The 21980-nt window shown below is 52.8% G+C and overlaps 7 protein-coding genes across 7 annotated transcripts; all 7 read right to left on the reverse strand.

Annotated features, from left to right (window-relative positions):
* Positions 1-110: 110 nt before the first annotated feature.
* CMQ_6120 (alpha-ketoglutarate-dependent sulfonate dioxygenase) lies at positions 111-5371 on the reverse strand (the record flags this gene model as incomplete). Its single annotated transcript, XM_014315185.1, has 8 exons — positions 111-355; positions 698-776; positions 1056-1222; positions 1275-1586; positions 1654-2853; positions 2915-3452; positions 4186-4319; positions 4378-5371. The coding sequence occupies 8 exons, from the start codon at positions 5369-5371 to the stop codon at positions 111-113; spliced, it is 3669 nt and encodes a 1222-aa protein (XP_014170660.1).
* An 809-nt stretch (positions 5372-6180) lies between these two features.
* Positions 6181-7077, reverse strand: CMQ_6329 (uncharacterized protein; the record flags this gene model as incomplete). The annotated part of the gene is made up of 1 exon (XM_014315394.1): positions 6181-7077. One exon carries the CDS (start codon positions 7075-7077, stop codon positions 6181-6183), a length of 897 nt encoding a protein of 298 aa, XP_014170869.1.
* A 974-nt stretch (positions 7078-8051) lies between these two features.
* On the reverse strand, positions 8052-9664 carry CMQ_6466 (uv-endonuclease uve-1; the record flags this gene model as incomplete). Its single annotated transcript, XM_014315531.1, has 2 exons — positions 8052-9299; positions 9356-9664. The coding sequence occupies 2 exons, from the start codon at positions 9662-9664 to the stop codon at positions 8052-8054; spliced, it is 1557 nt and encodes a 518-aa protein (XP_014171006.1).
* A 1904-nt stretch (positions 9665-11568) lies between these two features.
* On the reverse strand, positions 11569-12152 carry CMQ_6425 (uncharacterized protein; the record flags this gene model as incomplete). The annotated part of the gene is made up of 3 exons (XM_014315490.1): positions 11569-11597; positions 11680-12017; positions 12118-12152. The coding sequence occupies 3 exons, from the start codon at positions 12150-12152 to the stop codon at positions 11569-11571; spliced, it is 402 nt and encodes a 133-aa protein (XP_014170965.1).
* A 3838-nt stretch (positions 12153-15990) lies between these two features.
* Positions 15991-17135, reverse strand: CMQ_5947 (uncharacterized protein; the record flags this gene model as incomplete). Its single annotated transcript, XM_014315012.1, has 3 exons — positions 15991-16014; positions 16077-16811; positions 16878-17135. The coding sequence occupies 3 exons, from the start codon at positions 17133-17135 to the stop codon at positions 15991-15993; spliced, it is 1017 nt and encodes a 338-aa protein (XP_014170487.1).
* Positions 17136-18301: 1166 nt separating this feature from the next.
* CMQ_6040 (general amino acid permease) lies at positions 18302-20226 on the reverse strand (the record flags this gene model as incomplete). Its single annotated transcript, XM_014315105.1, has 4 exons — positions 18302-19007; positions 19065-19277; positions 19345-19915; positions 20070-20226. The coding sequence occupies 4 exons, from the start codon at positions 20224-20226 to the stop codon at positions 18302-18304; spliced, it is 1647 nt and encodes a 548-aa protein (XP_014170580.1).
* Positions 20227-20776: 550 nt separating this feature from the next.
* Positions 20777-21698, reverse strand: CMQ_6344 (class 2 aldolase adducin domain containing protein; the record flags this gene model as incomplete). The annotated part of the gene is made up of 2 exons (XM_014315409.1): positions 20777-20848; positions 20901-21698. 2 exons carry the CDS (start codon positions 21696-21698, stop codon positions 20777-20779), a joined length of 870 nt encoding a protein of 289 aa, XP_014170884.1.
* Positions 21699-21980: the final 282 nt, after the last annotated feature.

Here is a 21980-nt window from a genome sequence, read left to right on the forward strand (position 1 = left end):
TCGTGCCGCTTTGCTTATCCCGGACCAGATTCCCATTTTGGGACATTATTTCGGAGCTGGATTGCTTGCTACCACAAATCCACAGTTTCATAAACGCCTGGGGGTCCTCGTCATTGCGTATGACCATGTAGGTTGCATTGCCGGACACGATCGTGCCCTGAACAGGCTTCCAGTTCAGTGAGTCGGAAGGTGGGAGTACAGCGGCCGCTGCGGAAGTCAGTCACGTGATGGGTGAGGTTCATGGGGGGCCTCGACCAGTCGGCGTAGAAGCAGGCCGAGAGCAAGACGCAGTGCGTGGCCTCGACATCCTCGAGACCGATAGAGCCGTCACAAAATCCCTCTGGGACGGTCACAGCTAAATATGTGGTAGGAGCAGTCACTTTCTCACTGCGTGCAGAGATAGTTGCCCGTGCCAGTGGAAAGCATCAAGCCACAGCCGAATTGGTGATATACTGTTTCATACTAGCGGCTGCTAGGCTGCAGTCGTTGACTTAATGAAACTGTTTGTGTCTTGTTCGAACCACGAAAAATACGGTAAGGAAACCCTTTATTGAAATACATGTAAATTTTCATACAAATCAGCGGTAAAAGCACAATTCGATATCTGCTAAATGTAGTTTGGTCTGAAGGATGCGACGTAATAAATTATATCAACCACCGGGATACATTCAGTTGTAGAGTTGGATATAGACTAAACCAACGACAGAAATATCGACCGAAAGATCAAAGTCTGGCTGCTCCGTAGTTGTGGCTGGATGTCCGCCACATGAGTTAACCTGTGCGCATGGTTAGCAATGCTGGTATTAGGGAGCTGTTCGACATGGGGCCACCGAACAAGACTTACATCCTCCTCCTCCTCCACCACCACAGCCACCACCACCACCTCCACCTCCACCGCAGCCACCGCCACCACCGCCACCACCCCCACATCCACCACCCCCACATCCACCACCGCCGCTGGCACAGCCTGTACCTCCCGCAGCACCGCCGCAATTCTAGAAAGCCACAAGTTAGCCGAGAGGCAGCAATGAGAGATTCGACGGACTGATACTTACACCACATCCACCAGGTCCACCGCAAGCGCCAGCTGCAACGCCACTACCGCTACAGGTGCCACCAGCACAGCTTCCCCAGGTGCCCGAGCCGGTCGGCACACAGCCCGGATCGCCACCGTAGTACATTCCGGGAGTGAAGTAGCCCGGGTAGACGTAGGGAGAGTACACTGGCACGTGTCAGCAGTCTGCATGTTTCAGCAGGAGAGTTGGTCGCCTTACTAAAGTACGCGTAGCCCCAGTGGTCGTAGTACTCGTCGCGAGGCGGCAGCTTGCGGCCGCGCTTCTCGGCCCGTTTGACGGCCTTGTTGTAGTTCTGCTCGAGGCGGCGCATCTGGACGTCATGAGCTTTCCGCGCGACGGACGAGCTGACGGTATCAGCAAAGGTGACTGCGTTGTGGGCCGAGATGTGGGCAGATCGATCTGGCGGGCAGAACTGGGCCTGGCCGGATCGGTAAAAGGTCTCGGCGATGCGGTCTTGCTTGGAGACGCCGAGGAGCTTGCCGGCTGAGCTGACGTGGGCCGCTCGGATGGCTGACGGTCAGTCTGGAGAGAGAAAGAGAAGGAGCGGGAAAGAGAAACGAACATTCACAGTACCAACAGGTGCACTCGCTGTAGACCTCGTCGTACTGCTGCTGGTACATCTTGCTGGTGAACTCAAAGGCGAGGTTGAGGCGGTCCTCGTCGATCTTGTCGTCGTGGTCGATGAGCTTCGGCACGCTCAGGTGAGGCCGGTACTTGGTCAGCCGGAGGCTGTATTTATAGTAGGCCTGCGGGCTGAGCTGGTGCGTGTGCCAGGCGAGATCGACGTCGAGCGTCGGCACGCAGGTCTGCTCCGGGTTCTCGGCCATGATGCTGAAGAAGCGGCCGTACTTGACCACGAGCCGGGTCATGGTCTCAACGGCCGCCGGGCTGTGCAGCCAGTCGATGCGTCGCATCTTGTCGCCAAAGACGCCCTGGCGCAACACCGCGCCGACGAGGTCGAGCGCAAATGGGCCTACGTTGTCCCAATATCGGCTCATCAGCCGACGCACTGCCAGCCGCGACTCGCGCGACAGCTTCTTGGGCCGGTATCGCCGGTCGGCGACGAACTTGAAGAGCTTGTCGGCATCTTCCACAATCTCCTCAAACTTGGCGCGCACAAGCTCCATCGTTGGGGGCGGCTTAATTACGCCAGTTTTGTCGTCCAGCTCCGGCCGCGCCGGGATCAGGCTCAGTGTCCAGCCCAGCATCTCCGACTTGATCAGCTTGTTCGGATATGTCCGTGGATCGTCGCCAACGTTACCCGCAATGTCCTCTGGCTGTCCTGTATTGGCTTTGAGTACCGTGCCTGGCATCGGCTTGTCGCTGCGGATGAGGTCGCTTGCGTCTCGCACAAACTTGGCGACCGAGAGCAGCCGGTTGTCGATCGGGGTTTCACACACCATGCATTTGACGAGAAACTTTCCGTCGCCGTAACCCGTGCCAACCAGGTCTTCCTCCTTGTCTTCGTCGCTCTTCTTCTGGTTGTCCTTGTCCGTGCCGCATGTTGTCCAGGGCACTATCACCTTCTGCTGGCACGCCGGGCACTTCAGCTCCTTTGTCATTGGGTCGTCCACGTTGTCCCAGCTGCAGCCCGTCAGCTGTGTCCATCGCTCCTTTGTCGTGTCCGGAACGCTGTAGTCAAACTCGGCCTGAATGGATTCGTTGACTATGGCCCAGGGAAAGCCGGCCGCCCAGAGACCGCTGAGGCCGTCGCGCATGCAGTCTTCGAGAAAGTTGCGCGGGTTGAGCATATGGGCATGAAATACCATCATGACATCTGTATGGAATAGCTGTCAGCACGCAACCACAACGTCGCCAAGGCTACGCCACCAACGTACCTAGTGGAGGGATCATGTCTTGGCTCCAAGTCATCGGTTCGCTGGCCGTGGGAAAGGTGCTGTAATGGGGGCTTTTCTTCTGCCCCATGTGCGTTTGCTGCAAAATGTTCTTTGGAAACGTGTTCCACCAGGCCGTGTACCGGTCAACTGCCCGTGTGACGAAGAGAGACCACCTCTTCTCCCTCACAAGACTCAGTCGGGCCTGCAACCGTTCCTGTTCTGTTTTCGGCTGTGGCTGGCCGTCCGGCAGCTTTGGCTCAAAGCTTGCAAGGGCACGCGAATCCCACAGGCCCCAGAGGCCATCTGTGTAGCCAATGTCCTCCTTCAGTGCGTGCAATGCATAGAGGAAGCGAAGGTGAGCTAGACATTTGTCGTTATCTGGATCTCCAACAACATTTGACAGCTTCAAATTTCCCAGCGCGGCAGCCAACTGGTCACCCGGATCGGCAGTGCTGTCGTCCCCGGGCGACTGAACAGAATAGGCGGGTGGGACACCGGAGGAGGAAGTCAACTCGTGGGCTTTATCCTTGGCCGCCTCCTGTTCCTTAGACTTGGATTTAAAAAAGGACGGCATCTTGGTCCTGCTGCGTTGTGGTGTGATGTTGCTTGAAAGGATATAGCGCTTTGCCAAAATGTCCTTTTCAGAGGTGTAGTGCCTCGTTCCTTCTCGGCTATTATGTGCAAATATACGCCCTCCTTGTCGAATCACTGGATAATGCTTGAATGAGGTTGGGCTGACTGACTTGTGAGGCGGAGCAGTTTGGTACACCGATGTGATTTGAGTTTAGTGCACTCAATTCGCCTGATTCTCGATAGACTCAGGCAGGTCTGACCTGTCGTGTGCCCCGCCTTCGGCCTTGTAGTGTACCCCGCTAGCTCTAGCGCTGATACAAAGACCGAACCACGACTGCTTTCAGTAATTTACAGCGCCTATCCCGATACTGCCCGCAATTTGTGCCTTGATTTGCGCCGGCGGCATCTCGACCAAACCGTGGATATTAGCGTATGAACCCCAGATCTACAGCGATTATCAACCGGTGCCATACATAGCCGCAGAGAAGCCTGCCTTGTGCCCAACATTGGAGTGGTCGGTGACCACAAAACAAACACGTCTGACAAAAGGCTGTGCAGAGACATTGTTATGGATTTTGGTTTGTTTCTGCCTGCACAGCCGCTTTCTCGGTTATCTCTGCTCCTTGCGATTGGACGAGAAACATGCCACCCTGCACTAGGTAAACACATCGCCTGATTTATGCTGCCGTGCTGCTGACCTTGCTTTTCTCAGATTGTATTTCCACTTTGTTCGCTTCCGCCTCGACGATATGAGCAATTGGTTCGACCACCCGCTTACCCTTTAGCCGGTCCTCTCTTTCATATCGGCTCTCGCTTTTCGGGTCAAAGAAGGCTGCGGGTTCGTTAGCAAATGCGCCATGCAGACCATGGATATGAACGAGAACACATACGCTTCTCGCCAAACACAGTTGTCCGGATGCCGCGCCGATTCGCCTCGTAGCGACCGGGGATGACACGATGGATTGTGCACCGATTGTCCCACATGGCCACGCTGCCGACTGTCCACTTCCAGCGGACCAAGTGGTCGTCGGCCGAATGGATGTGGCCCGCAAAGAAGTCGAGAAGCTTGTCCGACTCGGGCTTCTTCAGCTCGGCAAAACCGATGACGAAGCCTAGGTTGATATTCAAGGCTTTGAGGCCGGTGACTGGATGTGTGCGAACGGCCGGGTGATGCGTATCGATCGGTGGCCGGTTGGGTCCCGATCCCCAGAGGTCGAGGATGGTGTCGTACTGCAGCCGAGAAGTGTGCACGGCATGCAGCTCGTCCACGAATCTCTTCAGCGCTTCGCTGAGCTCGTCATAGAGGCCATACTGTGAGACCCAGGCGGTGTCGCCGCCAACGTCCGGGTGCTCCTCCATGCGCAACATTGAGTACGAAGGCGGGTTCAGCTCAAAAGAGGTGTCGGCATGCCACTCAGACGAGCCCCAGGGCGTGTACTTGGATATCTCCCGGTGATCATCACGGCTGCCACGAATAACAACGTGCTTAGTGTCCCTCTGTGCAGGGTGGCGGTCCAAGATTCCATAGTGCTCGAACACCTCAACTTGCTTCTCTGTAGTAAGGTCCTGGTCTCGAAAAAATACAACGCCACGCTCGGCAACCAAGAGGGCGAGCTCGTCTAGCTGCTGAGGTGTAAGCTGCGAGATTTGCACGCCTTCCAGCACGGTGCCGAGAGACTCCGTCAGATGTACAGCCTTGGCAGCTGAGAACAGTGCCTTCTTTTCTGGATCAGCAAAGCTCGCCCGGTCCTTGTCGGGAGTGAACGCTTTTCGTAACGGCTCCGGAGGGGTCCAGTCACGGATCTTGGGGTTGAAATGGGGATGGATCGAAATGGGAAACCCTGAATCGGGCGAGATGTGTTTGCGAGACTCGAGATTGGCCATTACGATGTTTGTGGAAGACCAAAACAACTGTAATGGTAGACTGCACGTTGAAATGCAGTTGGAACTTTCCAATTTTCACAAAGAGAGAATATATCAAAATTTGTAAGGAGACAATATGTTTATCAGTAAGTTCGTTCCCCGCAGTTCATAGGACTGGCAAAAGACCGGACCGCATCTATGCTACGAAGATTGTGGATCGCGCGATAACATGTGTGGATGAGCACATGTGAGCACGACATCTACAGCCTGTTGGATGTCTCGCTAAAGAACTTAATTTCCATGTTGTCACTTCTAGAGACTAATTAGCATTCTTCCAAAGCTGAAGATGAAGTCGTATCACGGATAGGCTGTCTTTGCTGAGTCAGCAGAAAGGACATCCTGAAATCTGTTGTCCACACGACAAGATGAATAGGTTTCGGACCCATATAGACTCAGAATTTACTAGAGTATTTCACGTACGGCCATAGATACTGGAAAGCACGGGATCCCGTCCGCTCTCCCCTAGTTAAACCAGTAATCGGCGGATTAGTAGTTGGGTCGGTGACGACCAGCGAATACCCGCTGCTGTACGTTTTTGATATTATTTTTGCTCTTATTTGTTTATGTATCCTTTTTTCATGCTATTGCTCCATTTGGACTCCATTTTTTTTCCAATTGTGTATATTCCAATCACTATGGAATATAAGGAACGCGTATCAGAATCTATATGCTGCCATACTACAGCCTCAAACTACCCGACAATCAAATTAGAGCGAAACGTGTGTTAAAGCAAAAGAGAAAGTAAAACATAAGAGAAGAACGACAGAAGTTTAAATCTTTGCCACCGCCACAATTGGCCCACCGGCGCCGGCTTGGACAAAGGCGACCGCCTCGACACCACCAGGCATGGCCGAGCGAGCCGACGGCAGGCTCACGGTCACATTACCACCGCTCCACTCGCCAATTTTGGTTAGGCTAGTGACGACGTTGCGGTGCAGCAGCTTCTTTCCCTTGTTGACACCCTTGCCGATCTTGACGGTCTGGTCATCGGTCTGGTAGACGGCCACCATGATGTCGTGGGTCATGACGGACGGCGGAGGCGGCTGAGGCGGAGCCTGGGCCATGCCCTGATGGCCTTCGTGGCCGACGAGGCCGCCGAGCCCGTCGAAGCCAACATGCGTGTATCCGGTGATGGGCACGGGCGCGTCCGAGTCGATGTGGATCTCAGTGTCGTTGGCGTCGAGCAGGATGTGGAAGGGCATGGCGGTGTGGACGGCCTCACGAGCGCGCTGAACAACCTCATCCATGTCGGCGGCCCCGTTGGCGCCCGAGGTGTCGGCCACACCGTTGACGACGACCTGTGGCGTGAACAGGCTCTTGCGCTGCCAGCGACGGAGGTAGGCTCGCTGTCGCTGGTCCCAGGTGCTGCGGGCGAGTGTGTCTTTCCAGTCGCCTCCGTCGAAGGCGGTGACGTTGTAGGTCAACAGCAGCCGGTTGGGGCTGTTGGCGGCGGCCTGAATGCTCGGAACGGCCGGCGGGCACGAAGCGCAGCCCTGGGACTGGAAAAGCTCAAGCAGGGCCGGTGGCTCAAAGTCAATGAAGCAGGCGTTTGTGTGCACGTGGTCCGGGCTGTCCATGAGCGGGCTGCCGTTGTCGTCCAGAGCCAAAGCACAGACCAAAGGCGGCTGCTTCTTTCGGCGGAACAGCCGTCGGAAGATGGAAGCCATAGTGGAGGAGATTGTAGAGGGTAGAGAGAGAGTGGGTAGACAGAGACAATGGTTGAGATTAGGAGCTGTTGTCGATCTTCACAAGAAACTGAAAATGGAAGACCTGGAGACCAACAGATCAAGACGAAAGTCAGTATAGCAAGGGAAGAGGAGGGATGGAGGAGATGCGAGAAGTAAGGTTCAACCAAACCAGACTACAACGTCCTCTACTGTTTTATATCCAGCAAAGACGGAGGGAAATTGAGATTCGGGTGCACCACCCGGTATTTTTGCAATGTCCCTGTCCCACCCGGATTGTCAGCAGCTGCCAACGCCATTCGCAATTGAGCGTGGACCGCCTTCGGCGGACGTCAGCTTATGCTCCGCCGAGAAAAAGTACGCCGTCAGCACCAATGTCGACGCACTGCTCTTCCCCTGCCGCTGTGTGGGTATCGGCATCGCAGTATGCTTTGCTGGATGGAATCATGGCCGTGAGGAATCAAAGTCGAATACGTCCTGAATTGGGAGAACTGCACAGCCCAATGCGTTTTCAAGGTGGATAGAATCTCACAAGCTTGAAAATAAAAGCAGTGTGAGATCTATCAGAAAGCTTCCGGCCCCACTTCGTGTTCCTGCCATATCGGTGGTGAGACGATGGGGGGACAGCTGGGCAGTTTCTCGCCTGATGAGCTTTCCGTGCCGGCGTAAATAGCTGGTATATCCCGATCATTTTCCATGCGGCGCAAGAGACATCTTTCTTGCAGTACATGTTGCTGATTGGCCTTGGGTAGCATCAGTTCGGGCTTGGCGTCAGATACAACATGACAATATATGTGTCTAGGCTGATAATTGCCGGCTGACACGAACTGCTTGCAAAATTGTTTAAACTTGACGATCTAATGCATTACAAAGCCTCCCTGCGTATCTTATAAAAATAACTGCATGTTCTATTGGTCGTCCGGAAAGCGACAAGCTAACCGAATCGTGACTGCTGTTCACTCCTCTTCCTCTTTGTCTTCTTCCTCCTTATCCTCAACCTTTCTAGACTTCTTCTTCGGCTTGAGCCAATCTTCGTGTCCCTCCGGCCAGTATACGAGTCCTTCCGGCCCGCCTACATCGACCCCATCAAAATTCTTAACAGCGGTAGTATCTCGCTCGTGTGGCGGCACGTCGCCGATGCGCTCAAATCCCGGCAGTTGGAAGCGCCGCATCAGATCAAACACAGCCTGCTCCTTGTCCTTGGCCTCGATCATCAGGTCGGCATCGGCCAGACATGGAGGCAATGTGACGACTCGTGCGCTATGCTTTCGTCGCTGATGTGGTGTCGCCAGTGGGCCTGCACTGGGCTCCGAGTAGTGCATCTTGGGTGTGATGCCTTTGGCCGTCCAGGTGGCCCGAATACGCGCAGCGAGATCTGTCCGTGCGGCGACTGAGGGTGGACTGGTGTCTAGATCGGCGTCCTCGTTCTCGCTCTCGTTATCACCCTCTTTCTCGTTCTCGTTGTTGACGTGGACGATGCTGTGGTGGTGATAGTCAAGCACCAGCGGAATGCCGAGCTCCTCACAGACAGGCAGAAGGTCGTGCACGCTCCAGGCGACGTCGTCGTTCTCAAGCACCAATCGGGCTCGTACCTCATCCGTGAGCTTCTCGCGGTAGACCTGGGTGAACCGCCGCAGCGTTGCCGCCTTGTCACCAAATACACCGCCCATATGTAAGATCATCACGGCGTCGCGGTCCTGTTGTGGCGGCAGCTGCAGCAGTCGCAGCATCTCAGCGTGGTAGGCCAGGTCGCGCAGCGCTGCCGTGACCACGTCCTCGCGGGGTGACCCCAGCTGTGTATATTGTCCCGGATGAGTCGTCAGACGGTGGCCGTACTTCGCGGCGACGCATCCGGCCGCCGCCAGTGTCTCGGCTGCAAACGGCGCCAGCGCATAGCCATGCTCGCCATGGCTCGCAAATGGAAACATGTCAGAGCTCAAGCGCAGGAACCGGATGCCGAACCGCTCGTTCCACCGCAACATTGCCGCCAGGTCTCGCGCGTTGGCCAGCCCCAGCGCCTCGACATATCGCTGGCCACGGCACGTGTCTGCCGGCTGTGTCCGGTCTGGCCGGTTCTTCGTCCGGTGCGGTGGCTGCTCCGGGTCTTGCAGCGGGTGTCGTTGCTCCAAAATGGAGGAAAGGCGACACGTGCGCGAGCAGAACACCGGCGGCGTCGCCGTCCGCAAATAAGTGTTGAGACAGGCCTGCAATGGTCAGTATACATGCAGAGTTCGAGAGCCAATGTGCAAGGAGATCCTACGTAGCCTAATCTGCCTTTCCAAGGAAGTGGGAGGTTTCCTCCTTCCAGAGGCGATTCATATTTTAGTCTTGGGCCAGGCTTCACAACGTCCACTTTTGCCTTTGTTGTGAGCGTGGTTTTGGGCTTGGTAGTCGTTGCGATGGGTGTATACGTTGTGTCCTTCCCTGTGGCCTGGGATTTAATCCTTTTGGATGCTCGAGTGGATTTTCGCTCTTCTTTGATCACAGTGGTAGATGCTGCGCTGATCTTGACATCGTCTTCATCGACACGCACGCTAGATAATCTTGCGCGCGTCCTCTTTGTCGCCATACTGACAAGGCTAGGTTTGGCTGTAGTCGAAACGCGGTAGATTCTTCCGAAAAGAGTGCTGTAGGCGATATATGACCGCATAGTGTACTGTTAAAGAAAGGTTACGAGACGGATTGGAGATCTACTTTGATGACTTGCGCTCTGTACTTCAGCCCAGGCGGGGGCGAATATGCTGCCTTGTGGAGTAGATCTGCAACCAACATCCGAGATCGACATCGGGTGGGTCTTGGTACTGGATCTGAGATGTACTTCTTGTTGCGTCATTGCTCAGTTCCTGCTACGAGAACTATAAACGTCTGCCTCGTCGTTGTTCTTTTCCCGGATCGACAAGTCTGATGCATCGTGCGGCACGACAGCGATGTGTTTCCTGCTCTTTGGACCGGCTCGGCTTTCGGTTCTTATGTGACTCGATATTTGCTACAACAATCACCAGTACATCGGTATCACGGCAATTTAGTGTGCACCATTAGCTTTTGTAGTGTTGTGCTTTCCCGTGCAGAGTGTGGTGTGTTTTCATCGTTGTAAATGATATCGAGGTCGAACTGTCCTGGTTTGCTGAATAATTCGAAGCTGTAAGCGAAGGCAGTGTCGCGTGACGAGGCTTAAAGCTATCGATGTAGCATTCGAAGCCAGAGGTGTATACTACCAGACAGCAGTCTGGTCTAGAGTAGGTGTGTATGAAAGCAGTATATCGGCGTGGGCGATCGTGCGGTGGCAGCCTTGAATCGGTAGGATGAATGCATACCATAAAACTCGCAATAATGGTACTAGATCACTCGACTTTGTCCATACGGTCGCCCATATGAAACTGACCACAAGATCAGTATCTCTTGCGAAGACTGATGGTCTCTATGATATGCAATCCAATCAGTTAGCGGAAAGGGATTGGAGAGTCACAGGTAATATGAACTTGCTATCGTTGCATGTCTGCCAAGTAGATGAGACTCTTCCGAGTAAACGCGACGTCGTCAGCCAAACAGTCAGTCCGTCTCGTCCTTTCCAGCCAGGGACAAACAAAACACCGGACGTAACATTGAAGCATGCGCCGCCATAACTGGAGCTCCAAAGTACGACTTTTTTGTCACATCGCTCTAGGCCAAGCAGAGTACATGTAGTTATGCACAGGTTGGCGTGTTGCAGCAGTTATTATGCTCGACCGCCAGATACCTGTCATTGCCACGTACGTCTTCGTTTTATAGCTCTCGCCACCGCTTTGACAAACACAAGGATGGTTGCTTTTTCTTTTTCGGCAAGCCGTATCAACGAAAACTTACGCACAGACAAATTACTGGCAAAAGGTGGACTTCATTGATCAGACTCTTACGATTCAAGCCGGCACAGTTCAACAGTCACATGATATATCACGTGACTTATTTTAATGTTTAAAAAAAAAAAAAAAAAAGAGCACTCGCACTTGCTGGCGCCCAAAAAAAAAAGAAAACTATCTACAGGATCACCATAATAATACAGGAAAAGTATGCAGCAAATATATACAGCAAAAAAACAAAGGAAGCAAAACTCGCTCGCTGGCTATAAAACAAAGAAAGCAAAACAAAAAGCAAAACAAAAAAAGCAAAACAAAACATGCTCGACTAAAAAAAAAAAACAAACGCTGAAGTCGCTATCTAGAGATACAGAAAAAACAATACCAGAAAAACAATGCAGAAAACAAAAACAAAAACAGGAACTGCAAAATATGTACAAGATAAAAATGCAGAATGTATATACAGGAACAAAAGCAAAACCCCTTCCTTTGTCTCTGCGCCCGCCGGATCAAACCCCCTGAAGGCCCGACCCCAACGCAGTCAGCACTCCCTCCCCAACTGACTTGCCCACCAACAACGCAAAGACAACCAATAACAAAAATACGAGCATCGTCTGGTTGCTCGTGTAAACACCCGGCATCACCACAGGTCGCCTCTCCCAACTGCCCCTGGTCCACTGTCGGTCGTTCCCACTGACGGGCTCCCCATCTGGGGGCACTTGACCTGTCACGTCAGTCAATTGGGACGTACCTGTACTGTTCGTCGACGATCCGTTCGATGAGGGCCTGCAATTGAGACGCCAGATAAATTCAGAAAAAGATCCGAAGGGCGGAAGAGTGTGAAGCGCCGTGCTGGATGGCCGCTCGGTGAGCGATGTGCTGGATGGCCGCTCGGTGAGCGATTCCACAGGTTGTTCGCTTATCGGCACAAAGGGGAGCTGCTCGGGATTCTGCTGCTCTGCCGGTTGTGTCTCGGCTTCCGTCCAGTTGTCTTCGGTCTGCGTAGAGGCTGTCGATGATTCGTAGGGCGACGGCCAGTGGGACCTGGGGCTGTCGGGGCGCAAAAAGCCCACGATGAGTACCGGGTTCCTGTAACAGATCAGAAATGATCACAATTGAAAGATATAAAGAGAGAGCATGATCTGTGAAATATGCGTGGACAGTGGTTGATTGATGGGGGTGTACGAACTGTAAGATGTTGTATAAAGCTGAGGTGAAAGTCATGATTGCGGTGATCCTGGAGAGTTGCAGAAGCCAAGCCAAGCCAAGCGAGGAACAATGCTTGGTATTTGTAGCTCTCTGCTGGGAGTGGGGAGTGGGGGGGAGGGGGGGTTCTTTCCTCAGTAATGCATTCTAATCTTTCCTCTTTCAAGGAAACTTTGAACTTATTGGACCAGGTTTGGAAAGAGTAAAGAGGTCGAGAGAGGAAGGAGTAAACCACTAAAATGCGACTGCTTGCATGAGGTATCGTTAGCCCAAGAACGGTAGGTGCAGTGGCAGCCAACTATTTGTACCACAAGCAAGAACGATCTTGATATGGAACATGAAGTGCCATTTTACGGGTTAATATCAGAGATGAATACCAATTTCCCTTGTATTATCGTTTTCTCGTCGTCTTGTACACTATTTCCAAAACGCTTTGATACCTAGTAGGTAATCCCTTTTAGCTTCATCGCCGCTTCCTGAGACCTGCTGCTTCTCATTCTCTCCGAAAAAGTACCGACTCTTGTTTCTTTTCGGCCATGGCCATTGACCTTCAAGCGGCATGTCATCATAGACGGCATTGATGAAATTGTGAGGGCTAAATGGACTGTATAGATAAGCTAGATGTTCGTTTTGTAGTGCAACACAAACATCAAGCTTTTCTAATGTAAGATCTGCAGGGCGAAACCGAGATAATACTCGCATATCACCGGAAGAGCTTGTAGCTATCAAACATGCGGTCCAACGGCAGTCTTCCGATAAATCGGTCAAGAGATAGCGGCGGTTCTCGTATGTTTTTCCGGGAATTTGTACTTCATCAGGGTACATTATATTGTTGGGTTTCCATTTGCAGTCGACTTGAGCCCCATTTAGCTCTGGGACAATGTTTTCCGAAGACCAATGGAACCCCTCGCGCATCAAGCGAGGCACATCTGGAGTGTATACCAAGAGGACTGCAGTCCAGGTCTCGGGACCATGTTTCGCCCCTTTGAAGCTATTTGAGCCATATGCAAAGAAAATAGCGCATTCTGCTTTGTCTCCATCATCAAGCCAGGTATCTTTGTTTTTCAAGTGGAATATTCTTGATAGCTCCTGCAGAGTTGGGGGCTGAGAAGACGACCCTGTTTCGACTGTGGAAGATATGGAAGGCGTGTAGACCGTCGTCCCGGGCGTGTCGACCGACAAGCAAGAAGAATTCGGCGACATAGCGGAGTCTATCAATGGGTTGGAGGGCCGATAAAGAAGGAAACAAATTGGAAAAGGGGGGTCGATATCACGGCGGAAGGAACGGATGGAAATTTGTTGTAAGGAAAGGGGAGTTTGGGGATTAGAAATGGAAGGAGTGAAGAGTGGAATATGGAAGAGAAGGAGGTACTGGCGAAAAAGCTTGAAAGGTAAATTAAATAAGCGTAACGTATTGCTTACGCGAAACCCGGTGTGTTCGAATGGTTTCCATGTTGTTAGGTTGACTAAGAGTAGAGCTATGATTACTCCCGTCTCTGTATCTTGCTACAGCTCTGACACAATGTCGTGCTCACCCGCTCTCGTCGACTAGTACTTTGGTAATTGTTTGTCAGCAACCTTCTATTTTTGGGGAGGTTCTCATGTTCGTTCTACCATGACCACTTATCAAAAGTATTGGTGTTGCCATTCATTATGCATCCTTTTCTGCCTCTTATAGCACTCCAGCGGGCCCTTCTCTCCGATGGCAAATTCTTGATCTTCTACGCTGGGCAAGGCACTTCAGTCACAATGGTACAGGCGTTTCGAGAACAGGAATAATTTAGTAATATGATAATCAAGAAACACTTATATTAGTACGACCGGTAAAGAACTCCTTATGTTTTTGCTCGTATTTCTTGATACGAAATGGCTATATGATTTTGATTTGAGACTTGTTTAGAAACTTCCGAAAGGAGAAAGCTGGCTAATATCTATCTGCAAGCTATCAACGAATAAAATTACACAATATTGGGCTCAAGGTTAATGTGCGAATTGATTGAGCAATATGTTGGAACGTCTCCACTCGTTCGAGCAAAGTACCGGGGCTCTGGCTCTAGCACTTGAAGTTCCGGCTCCGCGCCTGCTTCAGTATTCACAAACACATGGTGTATGACTGGAGTTGTAGAAAGTCAAGCCTTTGTCAAGTAAAAGACATTGGCCCGCTAAAAGCCATGCCCTTTTCACAAATGTTGTATTAAAAGCTGCGGGGCCACGGGCTACACTGCCCGTATGGTGAAAGATGCTGCTAGGAGGCTCAGAACTGATGCCGAGCACTTCTGAAAAACCCGACCGTTTGCTTCTCCAAAATGACACCACAGCTCAGCGAGGGCCGGTGCTGTTTTTGGTCAATCTTTGTTCTTTCTAAAAAAGGCGTTCTTTGGCTGACGTGCCCCAGAACAGCTCTCATACTGAGTCAGACATCCTAGCCACGACCCAATCTCTCGTCATCCGGTTGAACCTTCTTCTCTACCTCTTCTGATAGACTGTTGCGATGGGAAAATGACAAAACATGTTCAACTGCTATTGGACTCATGGGCCATAAAAGAACAGTTGGGCGCGGCAGGCCTGTTCCTCCGCAGGAGACAGACCATGTCATTCCTCTGTGGCGGCAGTGGGCAACGGTCCCAGCCCGGTGCCATCCTAGAATTCCACCATCTCGAGTGGTACTGGCCATTGCTGCACGGCTACCTCGTGCTGGCCTGCTGGCTCCCTGTGCCGCTCATGTCCGAGCCAGTATGGATGAGCACGTTGAAAGTGTTACTATACGAGCTACCTCTGACAGTGGCGCCATGGAACCCCAAATAATGGCGCAGCTCTTCCGTCTCAATATTGCTTCGGGTGCGGATGCAGGTGTGGGTGTAGGTCTTGGCTCGCCGAGACAGCTGAGTACAGCACACCACCAATGTCCCCCAAGGTATGAGTTCCATTCTCTATTCTACTCCCACCCATAATGGCTCGATTCCATTATGCCAATCCGTGATGTCGGGAATGAGGCCTGATTTTGCCAGAAACCCCCATTCGAAGTAGCAGGTAGGAATTCGGCATTTGTTCTGTCGTGTCGGATGGCGGCACTGGAAATATTAGGGCAGAATTTAGTGCTGGAGGCCGCCCACTGTGCGTCAGATCTACGACGTAGTTGTGATGGTAGATGTTTCTTGACAATGTAACAAACCTCTACTGGCGATGATCGACCCCTGTGGAATTTATCTATCAACAGCAATTCCAAGATAAATATAGAATCAGAAGACGACATAGAGTTGGTGTAGAAGCGAGGACTGTTGCAAGATACTAGGCAGGAGACAGAATGATCTAGCCAAAAAAAAAAATGGCAATTGCCCTTGAAAATGCACCATGAGCAACACCGGGCGGTCGTTAGGCTAGGCGACCACTGAAAACATAAAAAAAAACAGGTAATACAAAGGGCTCAGTCGGGGATCGAACCCGAGACCTCGCACATTTTACATTTTGATGTAAAGGGGACAACCCGAAGCGCGAATCATACCACTAGACCACTGAGCCGGTCTCTGTTGGTTGACCTGCCGCCGTTTCATTGGCACATGATGCCCAGCGCCCGGATTGATGATTCGACGAAGCGTCACTACAACGACAATTTGAATACCTCGCCCCACCACAATTATTATCGACTCACATACATAGTTGGATACCTGATGATAATATTGAAGACTCATGTCTGCTTACTTGTGGCTGGAAGGACAAAAATATAAATAAAATTGAAGCAGAGCCGCAATTGTCTCGTGACTGAACAAGTAAAGCACAGGCACTTTCACAAGCCAGTCACAGATTTCTGCAGAAGCATCAATGTACTACTCAGTCCTTGTTGACAGGTTGCACATGTCTAAACTATGTATTTATCTTCGTTCTGTACTGTAGCAAACATATGTGTATGGGCACAGAATCGCTGTAAAAAGGACCTGCTTGTACCTCTCTTGGTGTCAAAGGGAAAGTGATCTCTTCCACCGTGAAGCCAGACCGCGATGCCGAGGTCATAAATTTCTCGAAGGTTGTTCTGTTACGCTCCGTGGCCGCCACCAATATGACAACATGAGGAAACAGGTCAACCAAGTCTGTAAATGTTGCTATGAGGAGAGGTATGACACTGCCGTCGTAGGTGATATCAGCCCCTAACACGATGTCCACCGGCCGTCCTCCTCTCCACTTCGACTCTTCCGTCCCGATAAGTGCGTGGCCCCATTTAAGGCCCGCTACCGTGGCCTTCGTCGAGCCCTGCAGGCCGTTCAGAAAGAAGCTCTCGGGTAGGTTATTGATGACGTCATCGGATCCGTCAGTCGCGAGCACATCCGCAGCTCCCAAATACTGAGCGCACAGGATAGACAAATAACCTGTCCCTGCCCCAAGCTCCAGGACGTGCTTTCCTTTTATATAATCAGGTCGACTGCATAGGTATTGACCCATGTGAAGTGCAGCCTCCCATGTCGCCAGTCCAGTCGTCCCTTGCGCGGAAATGATCGTGCGGGATTCAAGAAGCGTTATTTTTGGGCAATCGTCGGACGCCTTAGTAATATCTCTACCACCGCTCTCATCGAGTGCAGAAATGGTGTATACAACGTAAGTTTTTTGCTGGGCGGCTGCCAATTCAGAGGGCAGTGGCTGGCTGAGCAGTTCCGACATGCGCTCCATCAGGCCATCATGAACCCCCTTCATATCATGTTAGTAGAGTGAAGCCCGTAGTCTCTCAGTTAATTGCAACTATGGCGTACTAACGTATTTATCCCAGTCTTCGATGCCGGCTTCAACGTTCCCGACAAGTTTTTTAAGAGTTTTGAGTTGGTACCGAGGTGAGCCACAATTGTGCCGTGCTTCTGGTCCCCAGAGACTCTGATAGATAATTTCCTGAACACTGTCTTCTTTCAAGTACTGCGCGTCGGGATATGTCAGCTGCTGTTCAAGCTGCAAGTACTGGCGACAAAACCTCCGGACTTGGTTCTGTGCCGCCTCTGAAATGGAACGGTCCGACGACATTCAGGAAGAGACTCTGGGCGGTGCTAATTGATTTGAAATAAAGAATAAGAAACTGCGATCACGTCACGGGGATAGTTTCTTAAGTGACTATTTTTGAACGAAAGCGAAAATCAAAACCACATTGCTGACAAAATTTTCTGGGTCGGGCGGAACAAGACACGTGACAGCGGCCAGCAATGTTCACCGAGTCGGTGGGGAAAGAAAGTATGGACCGCTCTTCTGACTTGCAGCAAACGGCGCCTGCTCTCGTATGTCTCGCTACTGGTCAAGGACGGGACACTTCTGCCCTGCCATCGTACTTCCATTCCTGGCTATTTCCTGATGGAGGGGGAGGGGTTGCCAGCCGCGGGATGTATCATGTACTGAGTATGGCATAATGCATCTGCCTTTTGCGGCTGCCCGGAGGCCGTATTCCGTAAGATGCGCATGCACCATTGCATATCATTTTTCAGTATTCCAATCCAGTTTTTGTGGATTGTATATTTATGGTGCATTTACATATGCCTCACCAGGAATGTACGATTGTGCAAAGTGCATGTCATCAGGCCCATGGCCGGCCAAACTTCGTCCATCGGCCTTCTCTTTCCCGGACCTTACGTCCATAGACACAGAATACGACTCGAGCGATGTCGAGCTGCAGCCAAACCCAATGTCGCGCCAGTTCCGCGAGAGAGAGAGCGAAGATGAAGACAACTCGTGAGCCCAGCATCTGCTCTGCCCATCCGGCTTACCCGTACGATGAATGAGACGCTCTACAATGCCCATTTCCAGCTACACAGCTGCCTTCTCCGTTGACCAAGCAATGCCATAAGATAATAAGTGTCTATATCGACACAGGCTATCAACACCACCAGGCGTTCATACGTGCTCAAGCCGCGGCTCGACAGATGATCGAACAGGGCTCTGGTGGGTCGGTTGTCTTTATATAGTACAATTCCGGCCATCGACTAATTTTGAACAGCGTACAACCCGAGCGGACGGATGGGCTGTCCGGCCGGGCTGACATGGATGACTGTGCTATTCTTAAGTGACGCAGGATCATACATTAGTGGCATAGATATCGTTGTAGATGAGGGTTAAATAGTCTTGTAAGGTGATATTTGCTCCTTATGACGCAAAAATGTTCGTGTCTTCATTAATAGCTACTCAACTAGTGGAATCCCAGCTCATTCGAACAGTTTATCGATATACTTTCCAATCTTGCCACGCTGCCGAGCAACGTACATAGCCTCGTAGTTGTCAATCTCTTCTTTCAGACCACCGAGGCTGATATCTGCCGTACCTGGCCGCACATAAGAGGTACGGAAGACGAGCTTCCAGACAATAAATAGGACGATGAAAAAGCCAATCATGGCGTAGTCCAGCATGAACCACTTGATAGACCAGCGGCCAGAGATGAAGACATCATAGCCACCGGCAAGAAGCATAAATGTGGTGCCAGCCATGGCGATGTAGGACGTGTACGGCTGGAAGCGGCCCTTGTAGGGCAGCGTATCGCGCGAGATGTTATTGCGGGCCAGGGCGGAGTAGAAGTGGCGGTAGATGGCAGCGGCGCAGAGGTAGTTGATCAGCTGGCAGCAGGTGACAAGGTCGACGAGGTAGTTGAGGACCTCGGCCGAGGAGCTGCTAACTTGCAGGAAAGCGAGGAAGCAGAAGCACAGGGAGAAGAGGAGGGCGTAGATGGGGACGCCGGCCTTTGTGCAGAAGGAAAAGAAGCGAGGGGCGTGGCCCTCGAGCGACATTCCATGCAGAGTGCGGGTGGCAGAAAAGAGCAGACCATTGCCGGCACTGAAGATGGAGGTCATGATGAGGGCGTTGACGAGATGGGGCAAGCCGCTGATTTTCAGGCGCTCCATGGCGATAACATAGGGGCTGCAAATGTGTATTAGTCTTTATAGAGAGACAATCAGGAGCGGCAGATGGACTCACGATGCTGCACCGGTTCCGGAGCCACTGGTGGTGCCGCCGAGGATGTTGCTCAGGGTGGTGTCGTTGTAGGGGATGACGATGCCCATGCAAAGTGCCGAGCCGACAAAGAAGAAGAGGATGCGCCAGACGAAGGAGCGGAAGGCAGGCGGCAAGGCCTTGCGGGGGTTCTCAGCCTCGCCGGCAACCATGGAGATGTACTCGGGACCGCAGACGCTGGATCGTGTCAGAATCGGGGTGGCAGGAGCCGGTAGCAGAGGGAGAGGGAGAGGGAGAGACGTACGAGAAGCTGGCCTGGTACATGCAGGAGATGATACCGCAAAAGCGACCGGTGTTGCCGGTGACGATGTGCTCGACAAAAGAGCCCGGGTTTTTCCAGTAGCGGAAGCCGTAGCGGTCGTGGATTGGGTTGCCGCCGAGCATGGTGATGAAGGTGAAGAAGAACAGGCCTAGCATAAGGAGGACCTTGAAGATGGAGAGGTAGAACTCGCTGATGCCAAAGTAGCGGACGGTGGCGACATTGAGCAGGGTGTAGGCAACGATCATGGCCATGATGATGGCCGAGACAGGCACATCGTCGGACCAGAAGGTGATCATGATGTTCATGGCGACGATCTCAAAGGGCACGAGAAAGGCCATGTTGAGGAAGAAGTTCCAGGCCATGGCGAAGCCGAGCGCACCGTCGACCCACTCGCTGCCGAAGCGGACAAAGGGGGACGGCACGGGAACGTAGGTGACCATCTCGGCGAAGCACTCGTTGACGGCCCACATGATGGCACCCCAGATGATAAAGGCGATGAAGAGGCCGGCAGGGCCACCCTTGGGCAGGGCAGAGCCCATCTGCACGTACAGGGCTGGGGGGGTTAGCGGAAGAAGGAGACCATAGAACGATGTAAACAACGGAAAAGGAGAGGAAAATCAAGATATTCAAGAATCAAACAAAACAATGATATATCCAACAAAATTCAACAGACGCGAAAGCACAGCGAGATTGACAGTACTACGTACACGTTCCAATGGCTGCTCCAATTGCAAACATCTGCACCTCGTTACCGCGTAGCTTGCGGTGCAGGTGCTGGGAACCGGCCGAGACATTGGTAGCCTGGCCCTCGGCCACATCGCTGTCGGCAGTTGCCACCTTTTCGTCGACACTAGGTATTCCCATCTTGCCAGAGTGATGATGAGGAAGAAGATGAAGAACGGGGAGGGCGAGGAGGATGCAGACTCAAACATGCTCGACGAGGCGACCCAATTTTGACTTATATACAGGTTACGCCCCTATGCAACTCTCGGCGATCCTTCGGTTACCGGCTACAGGGCACAATAGAGCGGATTGTGGGGTGTCGTGATAAGGAAGCGTCCTTATTTTGTGTGTCTCCGGCACGCAATCTCACACGGACCCGCCGCTTATCTCTTGCGTCGGATTAACCGCTGTCACGGGCATTACAGGTAGTGCGTATGTCCTGTCTAGCGCAGCCTTTAGCGGAGTGTGGGCGCTGCTCCCCTGCAGGCCAGGCGGCTATAGCGTATAATCCGGATTAGTGCAGCACATTACCGCTGGAACGTAGTGGAGACAGCGCGTGGTCTTCCGCTGTGACCAGGAACAGATCCCTGCATCGACAGGCGGGGCGCGTGGTTTTTACACGTGTGTACGGAGCATGTGTGTTTATTTGTGTCACTGCAGACTAATGATGATACGGGTACAGGCGATAGGGCTAACGCTTGAAGTCGTCGGACCGGAACTCCTCGTACTTGTACTCGGGCTGGAACTCGACATAGAGGCAGTCCTGGGACGTTAGCATGGGAGCAGGGAGGGCAGGAGCAGACGAGCGTGCTTACGGGCGTGCTGGCCATGCGGAAGTTGTAGGCGGCCTCGTCGTCGCTGACGATGGTCTTGGGCAGGCCAGCGGCGTCGGCGAGCATCTGGACGCGGCAGCTGCGCTCCATGAGGCAGAAGAGGAAGGCCGCCTCGTCGACGGTGCGACCGGTGGTGAGGAGGCCGTGGTTGAGCAGGATGGCGGCCTTGTTGTGGGCGCCGAGGCTCTGAGCGATACGTTCACCCTCGGACGCGTCGTTGGCGATGCCGCCGTACTGCGAGTAGACGGCGTGGGCACGGTAAAAGTAGCAGACGTCCTGGTTGATCATCTCGAGCGGACGGCCAAAGGCCGAATAGGCACGCCCGTGAACGGAGTGCGTGTGGCAGATGGCGTGGATGTCTGGCCGAGCCCGGTGGACGGACGAGTGGATGGAGAAGCCGGCCGCGTTGATGGAGCCGGCCGTGTTGCCGCCGACGACTTCACCGGCCAGATCGACGCAGATCATGTCACTCGCTCGCATCATGCCAAAGTGCACGCCCAGCGGGTTGATCCAGAACCGGTCCGCGTGCTCGGGGTCGCGCACGCTGATGTGACCCGAGATGCCCTCGCTGTATCCCTCGCGCGCAAAGACGCGGAAGGCCGCGGCCATGTGCTCTAGCTGCCACTGCCGCGTCTCTGCGTGCGTCGCGAACACCGGGATGCCCGGCAGCGCTTTGCCGCGGTGGGCCATGGCCGCCAGCGCCTCATCCTCGGTCGCCAGCGACATCTTGGGCTGCTGGGCTGCCGTCACCGTGGCCGTCGACGTTGCAGAGGGGGCCATTTTTGTCTGTGTGAGTGTGTGTGCGTGTGTGGAAGGTACAGGGTAGAGTGGTCTGGCCGTTGTATTGTGATTCAAGGACTACACATTGCAGACACAATTCTGCCAAATAAGGACCGCTATAATATGGGCTGTCTGCCTGGTCAGTGCACGCTAATACCCCGCAGTAGCGGGCGATAAGGCCTGTGAGCGTCGTATCGGCCGACAGCCATATCCACACATCCACACCTGAATCCTACGAGAGTACGGAGTACATAGTGTTGAGTTACGAGTCGAATTGCTTGG

The sequence above is a fragment of the Grosmannia clavigera genome, assembly GCF_000143105.1.
Source record: "Grosmannia clavigera kw1407 unplaced genomic scaffold GCSC_167, whole genome shotgun sequence".
Taxonomy (NCBI): domain Eukaryota; kingdom Fungi; phylum Ascomycota; class Sordariomycetes; order Ophiostomatales; family Ophiostomataceae; genus Leptographium; species Leptographium clavigerum.